Source organism: Phodopus roborovskii, unplaced genomic scaffold, assembly GCF_943737965.1.
Source record: "Phodopus roborovskii unplaced genomic scaffold, PHOROB, whole genome shotgun sequence".
Taxonomy (NCBI): Eukaryota; Metazoa; Chordata; class Mammalia; order Rodentia; family Cricetidae; genus Phodopus; species Phodopus roborovskii.
The window spans coordinates 1,815,999-1,838,163 of record NW_026126461.1 but is presented as its reverse complement, the minus strand read 5'-3'; the positions used below and the strand labels follow the sequence as shown (position 1 = coordinate 1,838,163).

The 22,165-nt window shown below is 42.3% G+C and overlaps 1 protein-coding gene across 2 annotated transcripts in view; it reads right to left on the bottom strand.

The window, feature by feature from the left end:
- The window catches only part of Dgkd (diacylglycerol kinase delta), an 83,852-nt gene that overhangs the window by 45,439 nt on the left and 16,248 nt on the right, over positions 1-22,165 (bottom strand). For both annotated transcript variants that reach the window (XM_051190740.1, XM_051190741.1), the window contains exons 2-3: positions 12,406-12,516; positions 10,908-10,988 (exon numbers count right to left, since the gene is read on the bottom strand). In XM_051190740.1, the coding sequence (XP_051046697.1) occupies positions 10,908-10,988; positions 12,406-12,516 (192 nt within the window). The remainder of the gene's footprint in view (positions 1-10,907; positions 10,989-12,405; positions 12,517-22,165) is intronic.

Below are 22,165 nucleotides of genomic sequence, written 5' to 3'. Positions count from 1 at the left end.
ACACACGGAGTCAGTAAACAGTGCTAAAAATTGTATTAACTTGTAACAAAATGTTTCAAGAAAATAAATCGATCACACAACTGTAATCTGAAATACTAGGTACTCTGGAACAGATGGATTTTTTTTTTTTTTTTTTGCCACATAATTTTCTAAATTATGACACCATATTTCTAAGGTCAAAAACAATACAGACAGGACTTGGCTCCATCACACAATAGGCACATTTATCAAAAAGCACTTGGTAAAATGACTAGTTATTAATTTCATGGGCACTCTAAGAAAGACTCAATCAGATCCAAAGCCTTTCCACCAATCATTTATCAAAAACTCCTTCATAAGACTAATTTGGGTTTTGACTAAAATCAAATGGCAGTTACTCAACCGTCTGTTTTGTTTTCTCTGCCATTTGTAGAGAAAGACAAGTGAATATTAACAAACACACATTTTCACACACACACACACACACACACACACACACACGCACGCACGCACGCACGCACGCACACACATACAACAGTCTGGTAAACAAACAAGCTTAGGTTTTGTCCATGGCAACCCTCCTGGTAATCTAACTGCACAGCACACCCAAACTACAATCCACCCAACATCCACAATGCACTCTCTGCTCACCAAGCCACGGCTGCCCGGGAGACCTATGTCTTCTTTCTGCCCAGAGTGACTATGAGAAATGGCCTAAGCCTGGCTTTTGAACCACCTGTGGCCCAGGCATGGGTACTACCTCCAACAAAGCCACACACTTGGTAAACACATGGCCACCAACCTGGCACAAGGCCTGGCCTTCTTCCTGCTTCTGGATTGGAAAACACAGAATGAATTCTAAAGCATGGAAGAAGCCGAGTAAAAGACCTGCATGGTTCTCACAAGCTCCTGCCATTGACCAAGGCAGGCCTTACCCATGGCACCACCCTGTGTGGAGATCAGATGATCTTAGGCCCAGATACAGTACAGTGTAAAACTGCAGGCACCTGAGAAGATGGCTGAGATGTGCCTGACATCTCAGCTGAGGTATGGTGGGGCCATGGTTCAGTACCTTGACATCTCAGCTGAACACAAAGAAGGGCCCACTCCCAGTGGAGAGGCAAGGGCTCCTGACTGTAGGGCAACCACACTGGCCAACAAGATGACTCCAAGAACCCTCAAATGCAATTCTGCTCACCTCAGGCCCAGGCCAACAGTCACAGGAACCGGGGAATCTTTCCTAAGGGGAAATGTGCCAAGTATGGTTTTCCTTTCTCCAAGCCAAAATGATTGGCTAGGGTTTTTGCCCAGGAAATAAGAGAGATCTAAACAAGCTGAGGGGGAAAACCTATGTTGAAATCTGGATAAAGGTCACAGTTCCTCACAAAAGAGCAGCCCTGACCACCCGCAGGCTGACATCTGCTGGGAACAGATGAGAAACTCAGGGCCACCAGGGAACCAAGACTCATCCACAACCTTAAAAGCCAAACACACACAGAACTACTGATCAATTCTTCAGTTCATTATAAAGTTCCTTATCACTCAGCTAGCAATTAAACAAAGGTATCTCCTAGGTATACTTACACAGCCCAGATTGATCTCAAATTTATAATCATAATGTCTCCGCCTCCAGGTACAAGCATACTTATCTCTTATTAAGCATATTTTTTGCTCATTCCATCCCTGTGCTGATCAGATCAGATTCCAGATTCTTTAGGCTTTGTTTGTTTGTGAATGTACGCATGAGTAAATTAGTAAAGGGTCTGTAGTAAATCCTTGACTATCACTCTTCTCTCTGTGTTCCTTTGAGGTCAGGTCTCTCTCTGAACCTGCGGTCCATTTTTTCTTAGCTAGTGTGGAAGCTAGCACACCTCAGAAAGCCTCCTCCTTCTTTTCCTTCTCTTCAGGGCTGGGGTTCCAGGCCTGTTACATGGGTTCTAAGAGCCAAACTTCAATTTTCATTCATTATTGTACAGCAACTAACTGCTGAGCCATCTCATAGCCCTTTCTTCAACCTCTGAGCTCGGACTTACACCAGTGACTGTCCAGCAGGCTTCCAGGCCTTCCGCCTCAGACTGGGACGACATCCACTGCTGGTTCCTCTTACTGACATTTCTAGCTTTTTGGACTGTACAGCTACTGGTTTGACTGGCTTTCCAGCAGACCACTACTGTGGGATAATTCACACTCAATTCATATACGCTAATTGCACAGCTCCCTCTATAGTGACCCATGATCCTTCATCTTTGTTCCTTAGGCGAATCCCAAGGACAGTCACAAAACTCCTAAGGAGAACCACTTTCCCAACATCCACTCTCTGACCATAGGGGTTACTGTTTAGCTCTATCTATAAAGTCTGCCTCATTTGAAATCTTTTGGAATTCTAGTAAATCAAACTAGGTGCTTAGAGTCGGCACATTAAAACCCCATTACTTTCCTGCTTAGCAGGGGTTGAGGACAGGTGGAAATGAAAGGAAGCAAACGTGCAGAGTATGCTTTGTTCCAACCCAACAACATGAAAAGATCCTGGTATTAGTACCATCTCACAAATAAGACAACCTAAAAAGATAAACATACTTGCCCTAAGGCACAGAGCTAGCAAGGAAAATCTTCTAAATTGTGACACATACCTGTAATCTCAGCACTAAAGAGGCTGAGGTTGGAAGATCACAAGTTCCAAAGTACCACACAAGGAAGATCTCATAAAACATATGGATACTGTTCACTTCCACAATATTTGCTGGAAAAAGAAAGTCTTAAGCCTAGCTGTGAGAACTCACTCCTTTGTGTGTACAGCAGGGTTACTCTGACCTGGCTACTTCAGAGAAATGACCACAATGATACTAACACTCACTGGATCTCTCTACCACAACAGCTGTACAGTATGTCCTTACAATCAAGTGCTGGCTCACGGTGGAGGGGAGGTAGCAACCAGAAGTACCAAGCCATACTCTGAGGGTCTCAGGGAAGTTTTTTACCATGTGCTCCTTTTAGAAGTCAGTTGACACAGAAGGAAGCTATGTCTCTACTCAACCTGCAGCATGGGTGGTGGGATGAAGGACAGGGTCAACAGAAGCTGTACAACTTCTGAGAGAAGGCCGAACTGCCACACATGTCCCTTCCTTAATGTGAGACACTTTCTAACAATAACTTAAATGGCTAGCCAGAGAGCCTCAGTTCTAGTACTAGAAGTAACTGGCCAATTGTAACACCTGACATAGTAAAGACTTGCCACTATAGATAGTGTCACAGAAGGGGACATTTATCACAAACTGGTAAATAAAGCAGAACACAGAATTATACCTGTATAATGTAACACATCACACAGCAAACATCATAAAGCAAAACAAAGATTCCCTTTGAAAAACGGGAAAACAAAGCTGCTGAGCCACAGCAATGACAGGTTTCCCTTTTTCTAAACTCATTTTAAAATCATACTCTGATCTAAACACTTTAAGAAAAATGAACGACTAACCCACCCATAGAGCCTAGCATCTAAGAGGCATAACTATGGTTTCCAGAGTGAACAAATGTTCTCGGGCTCCTATTCCCTAACTGTGGTGGTTTGAAGGAACACCCCCCAACACACACATACAATGGGTTTATAGGGAATGGCACTATTGAGAAGTATGGCCTTTGTTGGAGTAGGGGTGGCTTTGTTGGAGAAGGTGTGTCAAGAGGATAATGGCTTTAAGGCCTCAAATGTTCAAGCCAGGTCTAGAACAACATTCACTTTCTGCTGTCTGCCAATTCAACATGTCTCCCAGCACACTACCATGCTTCCCACCATGATGATAATGGACTAAATCTTTGAACTGTAAGCCAGACCACAATTAAATGTTTTCCTTGTTAAGAGTTACCGTAATCATGGTGTCTCTTCACAGCAATAAAACCCTAAATAAGACACTCACTGACTCTTCCCATATCTCTTTCCCTTCAGAAAGGACTCACATCCAACACACAGACACACACACTGTGCCTGGTTGTGTCTGGGATTTCTCCTAGCCTGCTTACTATGGACTCTATAGCTAGTTCTTTCATGTGAGGCATCTTTCAGAAGAGAAGAAACATTTATTCACCCAATATTCCCTTCAGGTTTCCAATACAAAATTTGTTTTAAAACTATTGAAAAAAATAAATAAAGTCAAATTTTTCTAAAATTCACATGTTTTCCAATTTATTTATTTATTTGATTGAGGATGCCTCAAACCTGCCTACCCAAACATGAGAAGCCTAAATCCACAAGGAGCAGCAGGACCTCTGTGTAGCTGCACTCAGAGGCAGTCAGCCCAGAGATGATACATTAGGACCCTAAGCCTCTCTTGGCCTCAGACTTGAGACATCCTAAGACAGTGTCACCAAGGGCACCAATTACAAAGTGATGATTCCACTTATATGAGTTGAATAAAGTATCTCACGAGAGGTCCTAAACCTGGCCGTACCCCCAAATCATAGGCAGCTTTGAAATATCATCATTTGTGAGTTAGCTTCACAGTCCCTAGAGGTAGTGCCAGGAACTTTTGAAGTTCCAAACAATGCTCCAGCACAGCCAGGCTTGGGACTGCTACTCTGAAGGAGCAGAAGACAGTGTCCTAAGTACAGCATAGGCAGGAAGAGGCTTCACATGATCTCCAAGGACAGAGTCTCCAGATGGTATAGGGAGGCCCCTCCAGACACAAGACCAGCAGGCACCTGTGCATATGTCACTTTCTAAAAGCAGTAGCTGGAGCAAGATCATGCTCCAGGGTAAGAAAAGATGAGGGACAAGAGTATAGATCCTCCAGATTATCAAGGAAGAATCAAGGAGCTACTCAAAGAGGTATAGCACTTCTTGAAATGGGCAGAGCACAATTCTTTCCAAAGATTTTCTATTTCAAGAGCATTCCAGTAAAACTTGTCTTTCCTCTTTAGGGTTCAAGCCAACTGACATTGCTCCTATGACCTAAGTGGTCAAATGATATGGCTATATGGCCTTGAGTCTGGTAAAATTGAGAACAATCTACAGCAATTGTATTCAGTTACATGTTACTCAGCAAATATAAAAAACTGTGATATTTCAGAAATGTAATGATATCAAAGTGGAAGTTCTAGTTAGGAGCCAAATGATATAATAATTTACTGTTTGTGTTTCACCACTGACTACTCAATGTACCTATCATCCTGATACTAACACTTTGCCAAGCCTTCATTGTACTAATTAATTTGGAACTCCTGGCAACCCCAAAGGCTTCATTCCTTGGATAAGAAACCTGATGCTCAGAGGCACATGACTCACTCAAGGTCATCAGCTAGTAAGCCTGAGACAGGACTTCTGGCTTTCATAGTCTAAACCTTAAACAGTACGTTTCGTTGTTTCAAACTGATAAAAATCTCTGTGTAGTTTTACAAGAAAGTTCTGTGTTTTCAGAGAAGAACTAGGCAGTGGTGGTGCATTCCTTTAATCCCAGCATTTGGGAGGCAGAGGCAGGAGGATCTCTGTTAGTTCAAGGCCAGCCTGGTCTACAAAGCGAGTTCCAGGACAGGCTCCAAAGCTACACAAAGAAACCCCCGTCTCTAAAAATAGAATAGGATGGATGGATGGATGGATGGATGGATGGATGGATGGATGGGTGGGTGGATGGGTGGATGGGTGGATAGGTGGGTGGGTGGAAGGAAAAAAACAGAAGAGAACTGACTGTGGAGGCAAGACTGTAAATACCAGCAATTGGAAAGTAGAGGAGCAAGAAGATTAGGACTTCAAGGTCATTCTCATCTCTAGAGAAAGTTTGAGTCCAGCCTGAGCTATATGAGACTGCCTCAGAAAAGGAAGAAGAGAGGCTGGAGAGATGGCTCAGTGTTTTAAGCATTTGTTGTTCTTGCAGAGGACACAAGTTCTGTTCCTAGCACCCACAACCATCTGTAATCTAGTTCCAAGGAAGCCAATGCCCTCTTCTGGCCACCATGGGAACCAGGCACCCACATATCACACATATAAACACTCACACATAAATAAATAAATACATACATTCATAAATGATCTTTTATTTAAAAAAAAAAAAAGAGTAGGGAAAGCAAGACAGAGAAGAGAAGAAGGAGAGAAACAGCTTACTATCCATCCAGGCCCTGTATCTATCGAAGGAAACAGTCTAAAGCAGATTCTCGGGTTCCTCTGGGAACTCACTCTGGTATTTTTCCCAGTTCTCCACAAGGATGCAAGTTTAATAACAAGAACTCCTCTCTCTTCCTGCTAACCTCTGGCCCTCAAATATGAGGCCCAAGAAAGCCCTGAAAAATCACCTGTTGAACCAATGACCAAACAAAGTCCCCAAAGAATAAGACAAAGTCTATGGCCAAGCAGATAGAAACAAAGTCACAAGAGGACTTGAACAACAATACTCCTAAATTACAACAGATTAACAACAACACTGCAGCTCAAATTTCTCATATTTACAATGAGTAATCTCAAACAGCAGTTGGTTATAAATACAATGGAATGATAAGACATAGGGAAAATGCTAACTCCTAAGTAGGAGTCAGAGAGGCCAAGAAGTTGGTCAGAGATGGTATGTTATACACGGGAACCCATGAAATGACCCATGCGTGGACACCATTGAATCAAAAGTGAAAACTAGCCAGGAGAAAAAGTCAAACCATCCTTGTGGTGGTTAGAACAAGAATGGCCCCCATAGACTCCTATATTTGAATGTCTGGTCACCAGGGAGTGGGACTGTTTGAAAGGGTAGGAAAAACTAGGAGGCGTGACCATGCTGAGAGTAGGTGTACTTTGATGGAGGAAGGTTGCTACTAGGGGTGGGCTTGATGGTTTCAAAAGGCTCAAAATTGCTCTGTCTCTGTCTCTTTCTCTGTCCCATATAGCTATCTCTCTTTGTCTCTGTCTCCCAGTCTCTCAGCTTGTGAATCAGGATATAGCTCAAAGGCCATGGCACTGTTAGGAGGTGTGACTTTGTTGAAGTAGGTAAGTGCATTTTGCATTATGATATGGTTACAAGCTTACAGGGGCCAGGGAGTAGAATGTAGTAGCTTGAACATAACTGGCTCCCTTAAGTTTGTAGGGAATGACACTATTAGGAAGTATGGCTTTAATGGGATAGGTATGGTCTTGTTGGAGGAAGTGTGTCACTGTAGAGGTGGGTTTTGAGGTCTCATATATAATCAAGATACTGCCCAGTGTTTCAATCCTCTTTCTGTTGCCTGCAAGGTAACTCTCAGCTACCTCTCCAGCACCATGTCTGCCTGAATGTTGCCATGTTCCACCATGATGATACTGGACTGAACCTCTAAAACTGTAAGATGCTACCTCATTTAAATGTTTTCCTTTATAACAGTTGCCATGGTCATAGTATCTCTTTACAGTAAAAGAAACCCTAACTAAGACAGCTTCTGAAACTGCAAAAAAGCTCCCCAAATAAATGCTTCCTTTCAAAAGAGTTGCCTTGGTCATGGTGTCTCTTCACAGCAATAGAATAGTAACTAAGACAATTCTCAAACTGTCTCTACCTCAGCCTAGATTTCAACAGATGTGCTGCTAACTTTTCTACCTTCAGGGGTCATAAGAACAAATCGTTTCAAAAGAAAAAAAAAAAAAAAGAACCAGAAGAACCAGAACCTGAACTCATCCAGACAACTTTTACTATACAATGTCAACCAAAGTTACCTGACACGGCAGCACAAAAGACCAGAGGGTAAGAGCCAAGGGGAAAAACAAAAAACAAAACAGAAAAGATACACAGAATAAGCAGATACTTGAGTTTGCTGATACAGAAATAAATGCACTGAGTAAATTTAACACACACACACCTGGAACTTTGAAACCTTGCAATGTAGAGCCAATGAGATGGCTCAACAGGTAAAGTCAAGTTTCACCAAGCATGAGGAACTGAATGCCATCCCCAGAATTCACAATGTAAGGAGAAAGCTGACTCTTCAAAATTGACTTCTAAACCACATACATGTCATTTCAAATGTGCACACACGCACAGAGAGAGAGAGAGAGAGAAAGAGAGAGAGAGAATGTGCACATTCATGATTCATGCACTCAGTCCTCAGCACCCATATCAGGCAGCTCACAACCACATGGATCTCCAGCTCTAGGGAGAACCCAATGCCTCTGGCCTCATCCAGCATCTTCACATATTTGCACATAATTAAAATAATTTTCAAAAGCTAGAGAGGTGGCTCAGAAGTTAGGAACATGTAGTGTTCTTTCTGAGGACCTAAGCTACCACACCAGGCAACTTATAAGAAGTTTCATTCCACTTTCAGGAAATACGGATACTCTTTTCTGGCTTCTGTGAGTACTATGTGCACATAATATGCATAAGCTCGCACTGGAAGATGGACATCAAAGAAACTCATTATGAAGTTTATTTCCAATATGGCAAGACTAGCCATTTGGGCAAGAAACTGCTCTTGTCTGGACTGTCTGACTCTATGCTATAAAAAATGGACATACAGGACCCACAGGAAAGTGACTGCTGAAACAAGATGGACATTGCTGCAGGGTTTCTGCTTCATGGAAGAGTCTGACAGACATTCTGCAGGACACAGAGAAAAGTGACTGACAAACTGCCAATACAGGCAGGCAGTTTAAAAGTTTCCTGCTTTGCTGAGGAGCCTACCAGACACAATATGGCCTATGGGCCGAAAACAGAACATTACAGAACAACTTCAGGTAACCAAGCAGGGAATTGTCTCTGTCAATTCTGGGTTATATATAATATCCTTCTGTGGTCTTTGATGGAGTTGAAGACAGATAGTCATGGCTACAGTTTTCCTTAGTTATAATAAAAAATAAGTTACATGTAAAACTTTAGACTCACAAAAATATGACAGATAAAATACTTTCTTTAAATCTTGCTAAATATTATTGAATTAAATATTATAATTATAGTTCTTGCTTGATAACTGTTTTGTTATATATTTTACTATGTTAAAGTTAAAACTCTCCTTTTTATTTAGACAGAAAAGAGATGATGGAAGATGTAAATATGTTTCTCTTATTGGTTAATGAATAAAGTACTGTTGGCCAATAGGGAAGCAACATAGTTGGGACTAGGAGAAGTGGAGGATTCTGGGAAAGGTAGGACAGAGTCACGATGTGATCTCAGGAGAAGACTCATGAGTCTGGTGTTCTCAGTAAAATAAGACCATGCAGAAATACATATATTAGTAATTATGGGTTAATAATTAAGACAGAGCTAGCCAATAAGAAATGCCAGACATTGGCCGACAGCTTCATAATTAAAAAACTAAAATAAAATAAAAATAAAAATTCCTACTCAAAAAAAAAAAGTGGAAATCTTGTCTAGAAAAAAAACAAATAAAAATGTAAATAAATGATATATGGTGCATGCCTGTAATATCAGCCTTTGGGGGGGAGATGAAAGAGGATCAGTAGTTCACAACTGGTCTTGGTTTCTTATAAAGTGCAGACTAGCCTGGACTACAGAAAACATCTCAAGAAAGCAAAACAAAACAAAAATCCAAGAACAGTTCACCTACATGGTTTAAATGCCTTTCCCCAATCAGTGAGTAAATAACAAAATTAATGGAGAAGTACAAACACTCTGAGGACAATGGAAATGAAGGGAGCCATGAGGAAAGCCCTGCTAGTTAGATAACCACAAGGTAAAGCCTGCAGCAATTACACCAACACAAAATATAGAGGATTCAACAGCAGCATCAACAATTCATCCACAGGTCTAAAATGATCCCAAACCAACACCTAAAAAGAATAATCTGAGAAATTAGGGAGCAAATACTTTCTGTGTATATGAGCTAGCTTAGACATAAAAATGCATACTTTTAAAGGTTCCAGTGCCACCAGGCACTAATAGCCTTTGCCTTTAATCTCAGCACTCAAGAGGCATAGACAGATGGATCACTGAGTTTGAGGCCAACTGGCCTACAGAGTGAGTTTCAGAACAGCCAGGGCTACACAGGGAAACCCTGTCTCCAATGCCACAATAGAGCAAACACTGATACTGCTAAAGTCAGCCTGTGATTTTATAAAGTCTTAAAAGAAAGCACTAAATAAATAATGTGCCTATTTAGATCAACTGTGAGAAGTCACCAACGAAAGTTTTCAAGTGACAAAAGCATGTGAAAGAAAATTATCAGTCTGATTTAAAAAAGGACATAGGAAAAGCCTGAGCCAAGATGACACCAGAGTGAAGTGAATGGTTGGCTACCTCCAAGGTCTTAGAACTTTTGCCAAAAAAAAAAAAAAAAAAAAAAAACCATAAAAAAGAACTATATCAAAATATTAATATATTAATATTCTAAGCTGGCAATGGTGGTATATGCCTTTAGATAGATCTCTGTGAGTTCAAGGCCAGCCTAGTCTATAAGAGCTAGTTCCAGGACAACTAGGACTACATAGAGAAACCCTCTCTCAAAAATAAAATAAAATAAAATGAAATAAAATTAATATTCTATGTTGTGAATTGGGTGAATTATGTTTGCTCTTCAATTATCTAACTTCCCAAATTATCACAAAAATAAGCCAGGTATGGTGGCATACTCCTTTATACACCTTTAATCCCTGCACTTGGAGGGGGGAGACAGGCAGATCTCTGTGAGTTCAAGGCCAGCTTGGTCTACACAGCTGGTTCCAAGCAAGCCAAAACTGCATAGAGGAAATCCTGCATCAAAAATCAAATAAACAAACAAATAAAGACGCCCTGTATAAAGTGTTAATATATAAGCAATAACACTTAATTTTTTTTTTTCATTTAGACCTTGCTTTGTGCTTACATTACCAAATTCTCTTATTCTCCAGCCACAGCCACCTCCTTCAGCATGAAAATTCAACATTTACCAGGAATCCCTCCAATCAGGAAGGGGATGAGAAAGTCTGAACTACTTCATGCCACGTCCCAATGAGAAAGAAAAGCAACCTTAGAGAAGGGTGTGGCTTAGAATCTTACCGTGAAACTGTTGTTGACATTTTTGGTGCTGGATTCTGCCACGCTGGCATCAGTCAGGTCTACCTCATCAAATATGATTGACTAGAGAGAGATACAAACAGAAGATCTCAGGCAAGCCAGGGCAGGTTTATTCCAAGCACTGGTTGTGCTACCCACCACTCTCCCTACCCACCCCTAAAAGCCCAGGTTCCTTGAAACCTCAACATCTGCCTGCCTCTTCCAAAGAGCATGGATCACAGGTGGCTTGTGACCTTCAATCCACAGAGTTCATCAATGTGTACCTTATAACAGCAATGCTGACATTTCTTTCTATACTTGTTTTTTGTAGCAATAATACAAGTGCTTCCCTTTTAAATGTGAGAGCCAGTCAGGGTGCAGAGTCAGAGGGTGTCTCTGGTTTTGATTTCTCCAGTGAGCACATTTAGGAGAAAAGTTCCAACTAAAATAAACACTGTAGGGGAAAGAGACAGGCCCTAATAGGAGGAACCCAGCCATAAGGAAATCAGGGAATAGAGCACAGGAATTTAGTCCTAGAGAGGCGCAGCCAGATCCAGGGATGCCTTGTGTTCCTCTCCTCTCCCCACTAAGGTCCAAGCCACAGCCCCCTCCCCTTGTTTACCTTACTGTTTCCTCTGTTCTGAGAAGTCTCTATCTGAAACCCCTGGAGAAAAGACTAGCAACTAAGAAAACCTTCCCCACCCCCACCAACAGGACAGAAATAACCATGGCTGTGGTCAGAACCCTTTCTACACATGTTGCCTTGTTCCATTTCTAATTTCAGCAAACTAACTCTCTAGGGATGTTTTGCAAAATGATTCCAGATCTTTCTTAGTGCCCAAGCCTCAGAACTGCCATCAACACTGAGACAAAAGCACAGGTGTTAGGACTGGCAGTCTGCAGTTTGAAGTCTGAGAGCACATGCACTGGACCAGAGCCGCAAAGGCCCAGCTGCTCCTCTGACAACACCTGCCTGGAGAGTCCAGCTTTGAGTCTTAACCCAGCCAGGAACTTACCACCCAGGGCCACCTGCTGGGAAGCTCAGGGCTAAAGACATGCGAATTTCTGTTCACACATTAAGATGCCCAATGGTCAGAGCAGTTCTTAGCCCTTAATAAGAGATCCATGAGCCTGTCAGTCTGAAAGGAAACTAAATGTAATATAGGTATTTCTGTAACCACTCTTCCATTTTTAGAGAAGGAGAAAAGTGAACAAAAATAACTTTTCAAGAAATAAAGCATGCCTAGTGACAAATAAACCCTGACACCTAGTATTACAAGGAGAGAAGATGGGACTGTAGTTCAGTGGTAGACTCTGCCTAGCTCATCTAAGGTCCTTGGTTCAATTCCAACAAGACCAAAATAAACAAAAACACAAACAACAAAACAAATAAAACAAAAAGCCCAGCTAGAAATAACTGATTTGTAAGTATTCATCCTGTGCTTGAGTGATCAGTCCCTACATGGTGGCTCCTGAGTTTGATTCTCTCACAGCGCCTTACCTTTGCAGTTTTAGCATAGTACAGTGTCCGTCCTCGAAGTTTAAAGTACCTCCTTTTGGATCGCTGGAATGAGTTGTTCTGCTTGGTCAGCATGCCCTCTTTGAGGATGGTCTGAAAGCACAGAGGCACACTGTGAGCTTGCATTTCTGAGGTGCCCATGGCCCTGAAACACCCTGTCATAACCGAGGAGTAACGTGTGCTTCTAAAGGCTATGCAGCCTACCAGAAGACCGGTTCTCACTCTCACAGACCTTGACCTCTATGCAGGCTAAGCTCTGTGCTGCAAGGCGGGGACAAGGGGCATACCATTTTCTCTAAGGGACTACAGAGTACCTGTGTTAGAGACCCAAGGTGTGTCCTAGCTATGCCCAGCAGATTAGCAAAAGGGAAACTGAGGTTCAAAGGACTTCAGGAAGTAGCAGCTAGGGACAACTGGGACACAGAACCAGCACATTCTCCAGCTTCAGCATTTGGTATTTTTCAGCTACTCTTGGCCCTGCCTTAATGTTCTCTGGCCTCCTGCCATTTCTCAGGATCCTGTTGCCAAAACTGTCCATGTCCATTGCTCTGGGTTTCAGTGTGGCTCCAGGCCTGTGTTCTGCTCAGCCCTCTGCATGATTCTGGGTCAATATAAGCATCTGACACTTATTCCCTCCCCCATGATGCTGATATATCCATTATACTATAGGAAATATTCCTTCCTCTCCAGAGAGCTTCCCCTGCTCAGTTAACAGCAAGTTAGAGCTATCCTTCATTTGCCCCATGTACTTGGCTCCTAGTGGACAACGAGTCCTATACTCCTCAAGAGATGGCCAGATGCCCTGAACCACTTAGTAACTAATACAATCAACACTAATAAGCAGGCAGGATACAGCTCAATATAGAATGTTTGTCTAGCATGCTCAAGGCCCTGGGTACCATCCCCAGAACTACAAAGAAAAGATAATAACAATAAATAGTATCCAGGAGAACACATTCAGCACTTTTCTTATACTACAGCAAACAGCTCAGCAACCCCATGTAGGTTTGCTCTTTAAGCAATTTTTAAAACAGTATATGTGCCATGCGGTGGGGGTACACGCCTTTAATCTCAGCACTCAGGAAGCTGAGTTCAAGGTCAGCCCGATCTACAAAACTACACAGAGAAACCCTGTCTCAAAGGAAAAAAAAAACAAACAAAAGAACAGTATATGTATAATGCACCTAGACATTTTAGGATACTTAAAACTTCCTTATATAAAAACCAGAGTGAACAAGACGCAGAAACCTCAGGTCATGCAAACACACCAAAATACAAAGACAGCACATTTGTGTAACTATGCCTCCTCAAGTCTGTTTATCAGACATGAGGTAGAGGGACAGAGAATTAATAAACCAAGCCCCAGCTCCCTCACCCCCTAAATACAGAGCCAAGTTCAGGGCCCACAGCCCAGGAGCATACAGGCCATTACATGGTGCCTGAGATTTCCTCTTTTCCTCTTGAAACAAGCCATCTTCCTGAGGCTCCTTCTGGGCTGGGCAGGATACATGTGCCCACATTTACACACAGGTTCACTAGAATAGACTCTACTCTGGTACCTACCTGATACCTACATCAGCTGTCCCCTTAGACCAAACCAGAAGAAAAACTGCTGATGAGTAAGTTTCCTCATGTTCTAGTGGCTACTACCTTGACCTCTTACTTCTGAAGGAGTCACTCACCCTATCTCTCAGGCAGTTAAACAATACCAAGAGAAACATAACATGATGGCACAATCAAAAAAAAAAAAAACAAAAACAAAAAACCACACATCTAGCCAGTCACTCGCACAGAGGCCCTGTACTACATAACAGAGGACTACCAACAGGACCTAAGATCAGGACACAAAGCAATATGCAGTATGGAAAAGCTGTAACAAACTTTGATGCTGAGCACCCTTTACAGATCCAAGTTCACATAGATGGCACCCTTGTTAGATGCATCTGTACACAACACCAGTCCATGGATGCTTGGAGCACAAAGAGAAACCCTTTCCTGTGGACCTTAAAATGCTCATTTGTAGCAATATCTCCTCACCCCAATTCAGCTTCCTTACCTTTGAAGGGGAAGAAATTGCTTCCATTTCTTTCCTAAGTACAAATTTTAAAATAAAAATAAGGCAGCAAAACCAATATGCTGAACCCAAAAAAGTTTCAAATTATCTTTAAAGAACAGATATATTTTTTTCTAAATATGCTATTACATACAAAAGATGAAAAGCAAAATTAAAGTACAATCCCTGCCACCACCCATATACACAGACAAACACACACAGTCACATAAATATCTTTCAGAAAGTAGACCACAATCTGCAAGCTTGGGCTGCCCAAAGAGACCTGCTGTTCTATTTATAGGACAAGCATGCTCAGAAGGAGACCCTGGTGGGTTGCAGCGGAAAACGATAAAGATAAAAAAAAAAAAAAAAAAAAAAAAACAGTATTTCTTTGAAGCTTCCTCAGTAACTACATTTTGTCTCCTGATGTGTGCTCCTGAGTACTACAGATATGCTACCGGTTATTTTTAAGCACTCAGTCCAAAACAGTTAACTTTAAAAGTGGTCAAGAAAACTGAACCCTGAAACTACATGCTGGGTTTTGCAATGGAAGGCTACAGGAGACACTGAAGGAAATGCTACTGGTCTGGCAGACCCTGCCCACCACAGAGCCAGTGAGAATCAGGACAGCCACAGAGAGGGTCCTGGCACATGTGAGGATACATTCTCTTTCCTGCCTCCCTTCTTCAAACACAGACACAAAGCAAAGAGTTATACGAAGCGGTGTGAGGACATAGGGCACAGTAGTGTGAGCAATGTCCCTCTGCAGACAGGTCTGAGGAGGTCAGAGGACATGGAGCTGAAATACCCATGGTTGTTCCTTAATGGATAGACAGAGCCCAATAGGAGCTTGACCATTGTCATATAGGTCACATGGCCCCACATTAGGAAGTAGAGACTCTGAAACATTTAAAAATATTAGACAAGGCGCTAGAGAGAGGCTCAGAACTTACGAGCAGTGCTGCTGGTCTTGGAGAGGACAAGAGTTCAGTTCTCAGTACACACATCAGGCAGCTTACAACTACCTGGAAGATCTGATGCCTCTTGCCTCCACCGACTCCTCACTCACATGCACATATCCACACACACATATACATAATTAAAAGTAAAAAAAAAAAAATATGGATCAGGCAAGGGAAGAATGGAAGAGAAGTTACTAGAGATAATGTCCAGTCAATAAAGTGCTGGACCCAAGTTCAATTCACAGAGCCTATAAAGACAAAACTGACTTTTTTTTTTTTTTTTTTTTTTTTTTTGGTAATCACATTTTTGGCGTGATTACAAAGTCACAAATCTTGCAATCACATTTGTAATCAAAACACAGGAAAGTAGAGATTAGTGGATCACCAGGGCTCAGCCAAATTAGCCTAATCTGTGGATACACAGCACCCCACCCCCTACCCTGACATCCTAATGAGACCCAGTATCAAAAAACAAGGTGGGATGCCTGAAGCACAATATTCAAGGTTGCCCCTGGTTCCCACATACTAACTACACATACCCCTACGCAAACATGCACATCCACAATGTCCCAATTTAGATTAAGTGGGTACAGGTTACTCCCTCCTCTGCTCCAACACCATAAGCAAATTCATGTGCACTCTGCTTTATCTGTTCTCATCATAGTCTCATCGTCAAGACACTAAGGAGATGTACAACTAGGGACACACAATGCTCTACACTGAGTGTCTCACAGCAAGACAGTGTAGACAAAAGCACACAAAGGCACCCACCATCCTTGAGAATTCTCAACTCCACAGAGCCAGGACCCACATCTGGCACTGTCAATGTAATAAAGGGAACACTACATGGATGTTTCTTTTCTTCCTAAAGACCTCTAAATTACCAGCTTGGAGAAAGTGTCAACAGCTTTATTTTCTTACTAAAGAGAACCAATTTCAATCACCCTGGTTTCTCTCCAACAGCACCAATATCAAAAATATCCTCAAACACCCCCCCCCCCCGCATTATAGAAGTATGCACTAAGAACGGGGGAGATGCCTCATTCCTGTCTTCACTAATGTGAGGAAGGACTGAGCCAGAAAAGAACCACAAGAGGTTACACCCAAATCCCCAAGAGCTGTTCTAAAGCCTGTTCACCTGGAGTTCACAGCAAATACCCACCAGCACAGCCAAGCAGATTCTCTCCTGGCACTTTTAACAAGATCCTATGGCACAGTGATGTTACAAGGGACGTCACCACAATGCTCACTTCCTTGATCCTAGTCAAAGACACAGATCTGGCATAGGAAGATGACTGACTGGGTTGTCTCTGGCATAAGGGAATACAAGTAGCTTCAACACTCCCTCATTTCTGACTTGAACAGAGACATAATGCTTAGTTCTTTTGCAGTCACACCAAGACCCTGAAATAAATGAGCAATCAGACGCATTTCTGTCATATAAAGGTTACTGTCTACTCTACCTAGTACTGAATGCTGGTGTTCAAACAGTTCAAGCTGCAACACATGAAATATACTTCATCTCAAGCAATTCTATTCACTGACCTATGCCATGTCACTCCCTCTTACCCTTGCATTTCCTGTGTCTACTATCAATGGCATCAACACTAAAAGAAGTATCAGAGCCAGTGAGATAGTTCAGCAGATGAAGGCCCTTGCTGCCAAGCCTGAAAACCTGAGTTCAATCTCTAAGACTAACATGGTGGAAGAAGAGAACTGAGTCCCACAAGTTGTCCTCTGACCACATGTATGCTGTGGCACATCACCCACCCTCCATAGCAAACACACACTCATGTACACAAATAAATGTTAACAGTTTTCAATTTTTTTAAATAAAAGAAATAGCCCCATTTTTAAGTGGCTACCAAGTACCACTGATTCTGTCCCTCTTCCTGAGTTCAGATGGCCAGTTAGAGCTTAAATTTTGATCAATCTCAATCAATCCCCCTCCCCTCCCACTCTCTCTTCCTTCCTTCTTTTTGTCTTGTTTTTTGAAGTATGAATCTATATAACTCAGATTGGCCTCAAATCACTATGTAACTGAAGCTGTTGCCTTGAACTCCCAATCCTGTTGCCTCTGCCTCCCAAATACTAGGATTCTAGACATGCACCCGTGTCCAGTTTAAATTACTGTCTCTATGCCCATATGACATATGGGCTGGAAATATAATTCAGTGATAAAAGCAACTGCTCCGCAGGGGAGAGGTCCCAGGGTTCCAGTTCCAATGCTATGCACAAGAAAAACGGGATCAAAGTATACTCCAGACCACCTGAATTGGCCTCACAGGCACCCATAAGAATATAGGACTTTCCCAACCTGCCTGGGAACAAGCAGTTCTGATGAGAATCCACTTACATAAATTTAAGAATCAGACTTCTTCCAGGCTCTCCCCATCTCTCATGCTGCCAGATTCTCTCACCCAGCGCCTCTCAAATGTAGACACCACTAGAACTACCTGGCAGGCAGGTTTGAGAAACACTAGCCTCTGGCCTCATCGCTCCCCATTCCAGCCCTTCTGAGAAATCAGAATCAAGTAGGCAGGGACCTAAGGAGGCAATGTTTAAGGCTCCCTGGAGGTTCCCAATAACCATCATATCTGAGAAGCCACACCCAGTCAGACCTACCTACACTTTAAAGGCGGTCTAACATGGGTTGCTGGCTTTCCCCATCCTTCTTTCTTCTCTAGCCCACCTACCCCGACCCCTGTTCTCTTAAAGAGAACCTCCCTAGACTATGAATCTTCAGCTCCACTTTCCACCAATGAAAACCTATTACATTTCAGACCAGAGGTAGATGGCACTGTCTCTGAGGGAAGCTTTTCCAGAACACCCACCCTCATAGGCAGAATAGATGCTGTCTGCTCTACAAGTATACTGACCTCCATCCTAAAGCTGTCTCCCTGACCACACCAACTCCTGATGATTCTATTCTTCTTGGTGACCCCAATGCCTTAGGAACTGTTACACCAAACCATAAAGGGCTAACTAACATCTCATATCTATAAAAAGTTTCTAAACATAAGAACAGTCTGGGAAACCCAGGCATTATGGTACATTCTCCAATTCCAGCACTAGGTAGGCAGGAGGATTGTATCTTTAAGATCATCCTGAGCTACATAATCCTGGGCTGTCTAACAAGACAATGGACAAAAAAAGAACAGACTAACAATCCAATAGAAAGACAGGCAAAATATGAACAAACTTTTCACAGAAAGAGAAATATAAATGGCTCTTAAACACAAGAGAAAAAGAAAGTTTAACTAAAATACCACCTTCACCATCAGATTAACAACAACAACAATTATTAAGTAGAGAATACTGAGGGCTAGGCTGTGGGAACAAGACTGCATATAGCAACATTCAGCAAGATTGCATTCACTTCCCTTCCATCCAGCAGGGACCCCAGGCACAAACACCCTGAGTAACAGAAGAGGAGGGTGGCACTCTGTTACCACTGCTACCATTGGAAGGTCTGGTCCATAAGAGGCAAGGGCTGAATCAACTGTGCTACACTGAGAACTGCCATACAACTGCGCAACTGCACCAGAATGAAGATGCTAACAAGCTGCAAAAAAGTCCTCATGGTAGTAAGAAGAAAGAAAGAAGAGCAGCTCCTTCAACAGCAAGAAGACATGGGGGCAGGGTGAACAGAAACAACAGCATTAAATTCTCAAGAAAAAATAAACAAAAATATAAAATAATACAGGTGATTAAATGGTCACCTGGAGAGAGGAAGAAAGGGTAGAAACTAGGACAATGCCAGCTCTCTAGATACAAATGATTCTTGGGGATCCCTCCAACAGCAATACTGGAAAGAACTGGCTTTGACTTCTTGCTCAACTGGCCAAGTCCACATGTGTTCACAGACCATCTATTTAGTCTACACAGAGGCCCTCTCAATGCAGCCACAGCAAACATTTCCACTCAACAGAAGAAAAGGCAAACAACACAGTACCTGTGAAGTGCCCACAGGAAGCCAAAAAGCCCCCATGTCAGCTTTGCCACCCTGTGAAGCTGCTAAGGAAGAAACTGAGGTCCAAGCAAAACCCCTACATCTAGAGAGAAGGAACAGCTGTGGAACTCAAACCTGAATTTGTCCTATCTGTACTTTCATTACAAAGGCATGGAGGTGGGATGGGAGGATGTTATGAGCAGAATTGCTTTCCTTACTTTTGCTTTCACAGGTTCAGAAGAAAAAAATCTTCCTACTACTGTTCCTGGAAGAGAATTATATACACAGAGATACAGCGCAACTACACCACACATCAAGTGATAAACCTGGACCACCAGCGGTTAGAGGGACATCCTAAGACATGTGGTACTGTGGGTCAGCCACAGTAGAAAGGATTCATATGGAGTCCAGAGAGTATGAAATCTGTCCCCTATGAAGCTGTGGAATGAAGCTGCTGAGTTTAAGCAAATATTTACTGAGCACTCAACATGGCAAGCACTGCTGGAAACACCATGATAGAAGGAATAGGTCTTCTGACCTGTAAGGACGCTACACTGGGCAAACGGATACTTCACAAAGCATGAAGTATCACAGACCCAGCTTTGGAACACTCGGGAAAGGTGTGGATTAAAGATAAACCAAAACATGCTGTGGTGTAGTGAATTTAGCTCTTGAAACTTCTGTATCTGTTTGGAATTTTTCATAAAGTATGTTCAAGTATCAGAGAAATAGGGAACTTTAGAAAAATCAGAGGTCAGTCCAGCCTGATCTACAAAGATAGTTCCAAGACAGGCTCCAAAGTAATATAGAGAAACCCTGTCTCAAAAAAACCAAAAAAAGAAATGGAGAGAGAGAGAGAGAATTAGAGATCAAGAAGCCTGAAGCATACTAGGTTACTGATCCTCCATCATTCCTCTAAAAGCACAGCACAGAGACTTCCTAAGAAAACTACTTTTGAAGTCCCATAGAGTTCAAACAGAGAAAACTGGGGGCCCTGCTCTCTCTTCTTTGCAGCCACCTTTCTGCATAGAGAAGTTGCTTCTCATCTAGTTGCCACACCTAGGGTCCAGCCAGTGGTCACTCTCTCAGGTAACATCCTTTTGGCCTTTTTTCAAGTGTGTACATGCACAGGAAAATGGAATGATGCAATTCAACAATTACTTACGAACCTGCTTCCAAAACAACAATACTTGACTAGGTCTCCTTCCTGTTTTATTTCTCCATATCCTACTTGAGTTCATTCAGATACTGATGGACACTGACTTAATTAGGAATTTATCTAGGAGAAGTTGACAGTATTCATACATTAAATGGTTTGACTGTTCAGCTAAAATAGATCCTATTTATATCAAAACCTTCAACTAACTGCTTAGATAAATTTAATTTCCAACACAGAATTTAAAAGTTTAAACAAAGGGGAACAAAGCAAAGCTGTTCCACACAATGTGCACATTATTACACTAGTAGAGAGTTTGAACCCTATGTTTCTACAAGTCATGCCTCATTGTAGGCTTGGTTCCTTCATCTTGTATTCTTACTGAGGCCATTTTAGGTTTAACTAGAATCTGATTCCCTTGATGGAAAATCTTGTGGAAAATTATTCAGCTCTAGTCTAGGAATCCAAGGCCAAGAGCAGGAGGACAACCTTAGCTTCTGTGAAACTGCTGCTTGCACAAAACCTCCCCCCTGCAGCTGCTGAGAAAGATACAAGGATGTGGGGTTTTTTTTTTGTTTGTTTGTTTGTTTGTTTTGTTTTTTGTTTTGTTTTGTTTTGTTTTGTTTTTGCCTTTAAAAACCCCTTACTCAGCTGGGCTGTGATGGCAGACTCTTTAATCCCAACACTTGGGAGGCAGAGGCAGGTGGATCTCTGAATTCAAAATCAATCTAGTCTACAGAGTAAGATTCAGGACAGCCAGAGCTACACAGAAAAAACCCAGTCTTGGGAGAAAGGATTCTCAGCACTTACTGTAGGGTGAAAAGGGTCAAAGAAAACTATCCTGCCACTGACTTGGCCTCAGGACCAGGGCTTGAAATCCCATCAATCACCAAGGATAGAATCCCACCAATTCCTCAGCTTACCCCAGAATCAGACCACAAAAAGCCACCAATCCCAAGCCACACTGAAAAACTCACCCCCTCCCCCAAGAAACCCTAAATAAGCTCTGTACCCTGTTCAGTTTGCTACTGCTTCACACTCTGGATTCTTCCTTTCCAATAAATCTCTTGAGTAAGGCTTGTTGTACAGTGTGACATTTTCGCAGCAGTGGGGCCCAACAGTAACAACTTTCAGTGGAGCTGGTGCAGAGCAGTGTGGAATAGAACTATACCACTTTTGCTGGGGAAACTTCCCCCTAGCAGAGAAGAACTGTAACACTTCACTGGACATGAGCAGAGCTGTAACACTTCTTTGGAGCAGAATGGAACAGAGCTCTAACAACTTCACTGGAGAAACTCTCCTGACAAAGCAGAGTTGTTTCATTTGCATTGGGGAACCTTTCCCTTGCGCAGAGCTGTAAGCTGCTACACTTACAGTGAGTTTATGGTATTCCTCTACTCTAGTCTGCCAGGATGCCTTTCATCCGAGCTGCAATGCTTACACTAACTCTAAAAATTTGGGTCCTGAATAACTGAGTGCAATCCCCGCTAGCTGGAATAAAGACTTCCATTTGGCTATAAACTGTGTCTTGAGTGGTCATCTCTCCTGGGATCCCCTTAATATTTTGGAGGCCCTAGCGAGATTTCCAGAGATTAGACATGCCTCCCTCAACACATAGA